Source organism: Lepus europaeus, chromosome 3 (genome assembly GCF_033115175.1).
Source record: "Lepus europaeus isolate LE1 chromosome 3, mLepTim1.pri, whole genome shotgun sequence".
Lineage (NCBI taxonomy): Eukaryota > Metazoa > Chordata > Mammalia > Lagomorpha > Leporidae > Lepus > Lepus europaeus.
In genome coordinates, this window is record NC_084829.1 from 829,199 (window position 1) to 838,386 (window position 9,188).

At 44.3% G+C, this 9,188-nt stretch overlaps 1 protein-coding gene across 1 annotated transcript; it reads right to left on the reverse strand.

Moving 5' to 3' along the window:
• Window positions 1–1,300: 1,300 nt before the first annotated feature.
• Window positions 1,301–2,266, reverse strand: LOC133756393 (olfactory receptor 2B2-like). The gene has a single exon (XM_062187096.1). It carries the CDS (start codon window positions 2,264–2,266, stop codon window positions 1,301–1,303), a length of 966 nt encoding a protein of 321 aa, XP_062043080.1.
• Window positions 2,267–9,188: the final 6,922 nt, after the last annotated feature.

Consider the following 9,188-nt stretch of genomic DNA (forward strand, 5'->3'; position numbering starts at 1 on the left):
GAGGCGAAGCATTTTTCCTCACTCATCCTAAGTGTCACCATCCACATTCCTATGACAAAAGACACATTAACAAGAGAAAAGCATAACAAATTCATTTTTAAAAGATTTATTTATTTGAAAGAGCTGCAGAGAGAGAGAGAGAGAGAGAGAGGAAGAGATCAAGATACAGAGAGAAAGAGAGAGATCTTCCATTTGTTGGTTCATTCCCAGATGATCACAACAGCCAGGGCTGGCCAGGCCAGAGCCAGGAGCTTCATCCAAGTCTCTCATGTGGGTGACAGGGGCCCAAACCAACACTTGGGTCATCATTTGCTGCTTTCCCCAGGCCATTAGCAGGGAGCTTGATCAGAAATGGAACATTCAGGATGCAAACCATAGGATGCCAGCACATTTGATAGAAAAAAACAATGGGAAAAAAGAAGGGTAGTGAAGAGGCATTTGATTGCAGTGCAGCAAACCACAGAACCAACCAAGTAATCAGTTCACAGGGTGAGAACATCTTCAGCCTTCGAGTTCTAAGTGTCATCAGGAAGAAGCATAAGTTATGACCTGTGTTACGTCAAGGGGACTAATATGGAGTTAATAAACTTCTCTTCTTGCACAAGGAAAAATGCCTTCTCCAAGTAATGGACATCATTATGTGGTGTTCTTTTTTATTATTTAAATTGCAAGTGCTTTAGAGGTTAAAAGGATAGAGAATAATATATATAGTTGGGGGATCATTAAAAAGGTCAAAAGATTATTTGGTTCAGGTCTAAAATATAACTACAATTTTATTTGGTAGAAGGAATAGAATAAGACTCCAGCTTAGAAGTGGAAAGTCAGAAAGAAGAGAATGGGAGATCTAAGTGGAGCTGCAGAAGAGAAATGCTGTACACAGTTTAGTGCTATGCTATACAGAATAGTGTTAAAATCCTAGCTGTGAACCTTACACCCATAATCAAGAGAAGAGGATCATGGGTGGTCTTTACAGACTTCTATTGAATACACAATTGTGTAAAAAATTGTGGCATCTGTGAGTGTGTGTGAATACATGTGTATGTATACAGATCCCTAAGCTAAGAGTCTTCCCCAAATGCACAGAGCAGTGGTGTGAAAGCTGGCACCCTCTGGATTTTAAGGTGACACTGTTTGGGGGACCATGAAAGACTTGTGCAATGAATACACTTAAGCACTGGAAGCAAACAAGGTTCTCTGTGAGTGACATTTTATCTGAAGTTCACAGTAATCTTTCTAATAGTACTCAGAATAAAATAATTTAGAGGAAATTAACTTATTAAGCTACACAAGGATTAAGTCTTTAACATGGTCTACCACTTGTGTGTTTCATTTTTTTTAATAAGACCCTTGCAATCAACCTCTTAAAAGCCCCCTTTACCTCCTTGTTCCTAAGCGTGTAGATGAGGGGGTTCAGCATGGGTGTGATGATTCCATAGAAAAGAGAAACCATCTTGCCCCGGTCCTTGGAGGCCGGGGATGGTGGCTGCAGATACATGTAGATGGCTGTCCCGTAAAACAGTGTCACCACAATGAGGTGGGAGCCACAGGTCCCAAACGCCTTCCGCTGACCTTCAGCCGACTTCATTCTCAACACTGCCTGGACAATAAAAGCGTACGATATGAGGATGAGTGTCACAGGTATCAAAAGGAAGAGCACGCTGATGAAGAACAGCTCTGCCTCGTTTGCCGTCGTGTCGACACAGGACAGCTGGAGCAGCGCGGGCACTTCACAGAAGAAGTGGTCCACTTCCCTGTGGCCGCACAGGGGCATCTGAAGGGTCCAGGTGGACTGCAACACGGAGTTGCTGAAGCCACTAACCCAGGATGCGGCTGCCAGCTGCAGGCAGAGCCTCTGGTGCATGATGACTGAGTAGTGGAGAGGCCGGCAAATGGCCACAAACCTGTCGAAGGACATGACGCCCAGCAGCAGGCATTCCGTGGAGCCCAAGGCCAGGAAAATGAAAAGCTGGGCCACGCAGCCGCCGTAACTGATTGTCTTCCTGGTGCTGCATATGTTTACCAGCATCTGCGGGACTGTGCTTGTGGTGTAGCAGAGGTCCAGGAGTGACAGGTTGGTGAGGAAGAAGTACATGGGGGTGTGGAGTTTGGAGTCCAGGCGGGAAACCAGAATGATGGCCACGTTGCCAAAGATGGTCAAGATGTAGGAGACCAGGAAGACCACAAAGAGCGGGAACTCCAGCCACGGCCGATCTGAGAAACCCAACAGAACGAACTCCTGGGGGGCGCTCTCGTTTCCCCAATTCATGGTCAGTGGCTCAGCTTGGTTTCCTTAAACACCAGACGTCAGTAAGTTAATAAACACATACCTATTGACTATGTCAGTTAACTGTCATCAGTTCTTTCTGGTGATTTTCTTGAATTTAAGATTGATCCTGTTAATACTGTGAGAATGTGTAGCGGAACGTGACCTCCCCTGCAAGTGGCCTTGGCTCGGTGCCTCGTTCAGTCTGGTCCCTCTCCTTAGCACGCAGCCAAAGACGGTGTCTCTAAGAAGCTCTCTCTGCCGAGGATCCCAGAAGAAGGAGACCATCCCATCAGCTCCTTTAATCAGTGGATGCCCTCACTCTGAGCTTCGGTGCTCATACTTACAAAAGCGAGAAACTGCTTCATCACCAGCGAATGTGTCGTGAGAGTGTGTTGGTGCGTCCTGTTACAATAACACGCTCTCAGGTCCGTTGTCTGGGCCCAAGGAAGGGGAGGAGCAGCTCTCACAGGGGCGGGAAGCACCAGAGCAGCAGCGGAGGGGCAGGAGGCGACGAGGCAGGCGATGGGAGATTCCAGAGGCCTGACTTCTCCGGCTCTGCCTGCTTCACCCCTTCTGTGTGTACCTGTCCATCTTCCAAACACACAGAAACCTTAACTGTGAATCCACTCATGAACGTATATCTTTAGAGGCAATAGCTGTGTTGTCATTTTGTGTTTTAGGAGTCTTAAATCCCTACTGTGAGGAGTGAAGTGTTTGGTGATAACCGAAAAACAAAACAAAAACCAAAAGCTGGTTTGTCCTTATCTGCATGTCTGAGTTACATCAGATCGGCTGCAGATGACTTACTCCTGACGTCTGTTCCAGTTGCTTGTGACTGTGGCTACCACCTTAGAGGCCACAGAGCAGGAGTCTCTGCTTTCAAGGAAACTGCATTGCCAGCATCCCCAGATAATCTGAGTCCCATTTTGAAAAGCAGGCATTCAACTGGGCAGCAAAACAAAACATTGGCGCTGTGTAGGATACCGAGCAGAGCAGAAAGAGCGTCCCTACGGGGTTAAACAGAAGTCAAAGCTGCTGATGGCAGCTTTACAACTGCTCTCCGTGATCACCTTGGAATACCTGACCCGCACGGTAGAGTACTTGCCGCACGAATGCTCACCGTGACCTCCTGTCTCACCAGGGGCTTGGCTTCCTTGATATCAGTTGTCTTTCTCCAGAATTCCCTTGTTCCATATCTGAACTTAAACTTTCAAAAAGAACGGTCTTGGGAGCCTTTTTAAAGCTGCACCGTGGAAAGAAAATGGAGACAAGAAAAGCCAGAGTTAGTCCCCAAACTGGGCAACAGAGAAGTCAGTCAAAGCCTTGGGTGTCAGGTCTGTTCTCAGGGACACCGTGTTCCTTTCAGCATGAAGACTGTTTCCTCCTACAGCTCATGTCCCTGAGAAATGAAGCTCCAACATGGTCGTTCTGGGCAGTGTCAGGATGGAAATACTCGTTTCTACACAGCTAATAGACTGACTTAACAGTATAAGGAGGTCAGTCAAAAACAATTTCCCCTTCATAAAAAGTTAACTTTGTAGGCAGAAACCTAAATGTATCAATTTAACTACTTTTCCAAGAACCTAGAGCTACTAAACAGCAAACTAGAGATTAGAACCAAAGACTGACTTGCTCTAGCGTTCCAGTTTTCCATAGAGATTGCACAAATGTTAAAACTATTCAATTTTAATGTAACTGTATTTAATACTTTTTAGAAATATATCCTACTTACCTTCACCTGGAGCACTAGAGATAGATCAGTTTATCTTTATGTCCAAGAAGGCTTGACTTCAAATAGGGTTGATTGAAGTGACACAGAGACGATGCCTTCTCCCATGGAGATTTCGATGAAATCTGATCAACTTCTCTAGCGTCACTCAGTGTATAGCAAGTAGCGAGGTCTCTACTCAGAGTCAGCAGGACGGAAGGACGAAGCTCAGGACTGCAGGTGCCAGAACGTGGGGGCTGACGTCACACTGCTCAGAATTCAGGGTGTCCACTGCCCTGGGTATTTTTAAAGACTTTCCCAGTCATTTGTCCAAGACCATTTCCAACACAAATGCTTTCTCTGTCAGGACCCTGTGTGTTCGGATCTCTGGCAGAGATCTCAGTTACTAAATTGCGAAGCTCTTCCCCATGGTTTATAGAAGTCACCCACATGCTCAGGGGGAGACAGGGAGGAACTCTGCACCAAGTTCCACTTTCATCACTGATTTGCTCAGAAAAAGCCATTCCCTAGGGAATGAATCCTCAGCTGGATTCAGCTTGGCCCAGCTTGGCCGTCTGGGCAGTGAACCAGTGGATGGAAGGCCTCTGTGTGTGTGTGTGTGTGTAGCTCTTTCAAATAAATAAATATATCCTTTAAAAATTAATTATTTAAAGCAGTCAGATATGGTTTTCTGTATATATCTCTATAGGTTACATGAGAAAATAAGAATAATTTTTAAAAGTCTGATTTTTAGATAATTAATGAACATAACTAAGGAGAAGCAGAGGGCACTACTGGAGGAAAGAAGAGAAGGAGAAAAGGGAGTGGAGGATGGAGCTTACTGTAAACCTGGAGAAGAAGACACTTTAAGATTCTATGCACGTTAAAAATGTTTTTTTTTTTTTTTTTTAATAGCAGTGGTTACCTCTGGAAGAAAGAGTAAGAATACAGATGGGGTGCACAGGGGAAAACTTGTATTAGTGTGTGAATTTTTTCACAATTTTTTAACAAGTTGTAACTTTTAAATGTTTATTTTATTTATTTTCATCTATCTGAAATGGAGAGTCACAGAGAGAGAGAGAGAGAAACAGAGAGAGAGAGAGAGAGCATCCATCAGCTGGTTCACTCTTCAAATGCCTAAAACAGCCAGGGCTGGGCCAGTCTGAGTCCAGGAGCCCAGAACCCTATTCAGGCTTCCTCCATGGGTGGTAAGGTGTTGCCTTGGATTCATTCTGAAAGGCGGAGTGTGGTGAGGGCAAGAGGCGCAGAGTCACCACACAGACCCCGGGAGTCGGGTGGAAGCAGGCCTGAGGCAGGCAGCTGGCAGACTCACTTATTTGAGTTGCTACAACACCTTATATAGCCAAGGCAGCCAATCCGGTCAAGGGCGGTCTATGCCCTAACCAATCACACCCTGTTGCCAGGCAGTTTCTGAAGCCATCCAATCACAGCCTGTTGCCAGGCAGACTCTGTTGCCCACGGCCATCTTGGCATGGCCTTCTCATTCCGCCACAGTAAATGTCCAAACCTTTGAGCCATCAGCTGCTGCCTCCCAGGGTGCATTAGCCAGAAGCTGGATCAGCAGCAGAGTAGCCAGGACTTAAACCAGCACTCTGATATTGCATATGGGGTTCCCCAGCAGAAGCTCAACCTGCTGTGCCACATCAACCACCCTCAGGTTATAATTTAAACAAACAGAATCATAGTTTTAAAAGAAAGCAAATGAAAGAGTAAACAAGAAATGCATAAAAATGAGTATTCTTTCTGCAGAATGGACAAGTGGAAGTCATTTCCAAAGTGCTCATGCTAATCTAGGGCCTGGAAGCCAGGAAGCACCTACGGAGTTCTCTGAAAGGGTGGTCTCACTGAGCCCGCCTAAAGGCCCTGTGAGTCCACTCACAGATGTGGAGACTGAGGCTAGGAGGTGTTGATGGGAGTGTTAGGAAACTGGTGACGTAACACGGAAGTCCCACCTTCGTTCATTGTGTTCGTGTTTGTGTGGCCACCCACACAACTGTATGCCTCCCTCCAGCCCACTGGGACCCGTCTGTCAGAAACCTGCAAGCTGCACAGCTCTCTTGGAAAGAATTTCCCCAACAACCTCATTTTGTATGTTTTTCTTTGTCCACCTGTTTTTTTTTTTTTTTTTTAATTCATTTATTTGAGAGAGAGAGTTACAGACAGTGAGAGAGAGAGAGAGAGAGGTCTTCCATCTCCCCAGGTGGCCGCAATGGCCGGAGCTGCGACGATCTGAAGCCAGGAGCCAGGAGCTTCTTCTGGGTCTCCCACGCGGGTGCAGGGGCCCAAGGACTTGGGCCATCTTCTACTGCTATCCCAGGCCACAGCAGAGAGCTGGATCAGAAGGGGAACAGCCGGGACTAGAACTGGCACCCATTTGGGATGCTGGCGCCACAGGCGGAGGATTAACCTACTGCGCCACAGCTCCCTGTTGTGTTTTTTTTTTTTTTTTATGGAAAATGCATTGACTATTAGAAACAAAGCCTGCAGAAGCAAAACAAGCCAGGCAGTGGAGTCTTGGTAAGATAGTGTTGTAAGAGCAAGGAAGGCAGGAGTGATAGCTCACGCAGGAGGAGGAAAGGGGTGGGATGCAGACATATGCAGATTTTACTAAAGCTGCAAAGGCACGCCTGAGCACCACAGCCCTTGTATTGTGAGAAATCAGAGAGAAGGCTGAGGCTCGCTGCTAGCAGGGAGCTACACCACAGCGATTTCCTCACCTGACTGTGTGTTGCCCAAAGAAATACGAAGAATGAAGTCCTGTTCATAGGATAATGGTACATGTGTTGTGTCAATTATGGTAGCGTGTGCATGCACACATATGTACACTTTACGTGTACATTTTTGAAGTGTTTGTAAATTGTGGACATGGTGCCCATTGCCTATGGCTTTTTGCAGTGAATATCCTAAATACAAGAAAACTCTTAGTACCATCACAATATAACACAGCGTACCTCCATAATCAGGAAATTAACACTGATGCAATATCCAGTCTACACACCATATTCAACTTCTGTCAAGCTCCCTCAGAGTGTCCTTTATAATATGTACCTGTTCTTTGTGGACAAGGGTTCAAGTCACAATTACTTGTTGTTGTGAGTCTCTAATTGCAATACTTGGACTTCTTCAGATTTTCCTTATTATCCGTGAGATGATATTTTTCAAGAACACATCTTCTGTGACTTAGTAGAATGTTTCTGAATTTGGGACATTGGACTTTTCCTCATGATTCATTTTTAGCAGGAGTAACACAGAAGTGCTTCTCATTCATCATATCAAATGGCCTCAAAATGTCTCATTATTGGAGAGTTTGACTTTCATTTCTTGGTTTATGAAGTGTCTCCTCAATTTGTGTATGGTAAAATTAATCAACAAATATGTTGCATTTATTCACTAAAAATATCTTAGAGATAACTATGTAGACATTATATTTCATGTTGAAGTTTTACCCCTGGTTTTTAGCATCCATTGATTTTTGTCTGAATCATTTACCACAATAATGGCTGCTGAAGTGAAAATTCGCTAATGCCCCCCTCCCGCTACATTTATTCCTTGGCTTTCCGCCAAGTACTGACAGACTGACTTGTTCACAAATTTTAAGCAATATGGATGGACTCCGACTCCCTTTTCATCCCCTTGATTGTAATCTATTGCTAGCTTTATTTAATGCTCAGATTTGCCCAAGTTGGGCCAGTGGAAGCTCCTTCAGGCTGCCTCGTGTATCTTTTTTATCATTGCCCCTTAGTTCTGCAAATATTTCAATGCTTTCAGCACGGCAAGATGTGCCTGAAGTCAGCTATTTCTCAAAGAGCCCTGGTCCCAGTTAGAAGCCATGATGGAGGGATGCCAGGTGCCTTCCTGGTTTATAACTCCCCCCCCCACACACACACACATACACCACAGGCAAACACACTGCATCATGTGCTCATGAGTTCCAGTGGTAACTTCTGCTCCAATCCAACAGGCAGGGTGCTTTCAGGTCTTCTCCCTTTCTTGCATTCCTTCCTGGTCCTTCTGTTTGTTTGTTCATGTACTTACGCTCTGTATGTAATCAACCCCCATCACGAGGAATGACACCAGGCAGGTGTAAGCTGTGATAAGCTGGTCTGTCTGGATTCTTCCACTGAGCACAGTGTTTTATTGCATGTATTGGTAGTGTTGTCTTTTCTGCTGCCAAGCAGAATCCCATCGTACTAGCACACCAGCATTTGTTTACCCATTCTGTTGCTGACACACATTTTGATTCTTTCTTCTTTGGGTTTGTTAGTAATGGGGTTGCTGGGAACTTTCTTGTATGAGCCCTAGTGTGGACACATGTTCCACTTTCTCCTGGGTAAATATCAAGATATATTGCTGTGTAAGCATCTTCAGTATCATGATCTCGCCTGTTGAAAATTTCCATTGAAAGCTCTGCTCTTGTCTACAGCTGATCTGGACACAGTGGTTTGGGCACCCATGGAGCAGAAAGTTTGCTCCTCATTTTTTTCAATCAGAAATGTGTCAGCTTAAGCAATTGAGACATTTATGATATTGGCTATTATTTCTGCTGTTAACTGTTGATTAATCTTGTTCAATTAAGACATGAACAAGATTACCCTTTTCCTCACAAATTGTTTGGGTAGTTTGGTACTGTGGTTTCATTTTCGACATCGTCTCTTCTCTTCTTCAAATGAGTTATCCATTTGTTAACTGATCATTTCTTTGGGATGTTGTCATCAAAAACTCTTTTGTAAGGCACCAGTGATTTCAGTCTTCTAATGAAGTGCCGCTGTAAATTGGATCATTTTTTGAGCAGAATTCATATTACTCTAATAAGGGCTGTTTTCAACAACTGTCTTATCCTTCTTAGTATTTAAGCTAGATGCTGTTCAGACATGCTGTGACAAGTTAGTACAAGTTCATTCTATTGCAGAACGCTTCTAAGATCCACACACGGCTTTTTCATTATACACATTTTCCAGGAACTCTTTGAAGATCCCTCCTAAAGGTGGATTTATGTAATACTGTTTGTATTTTCTTGGGAGTACCTCCCTGGTTGATTGTAAATATAGATTTAAATATTGATATGTGAAACATTATTGTAATTATAAAAGCAAGAATTACACAAAACATTATACTTAGAAAAGGGTCACTGCCCCCTCCTCAGCCTTTTCATTTAACTCCCACTCTCTCATGCTTTACGTTTTTTTAAAAGAT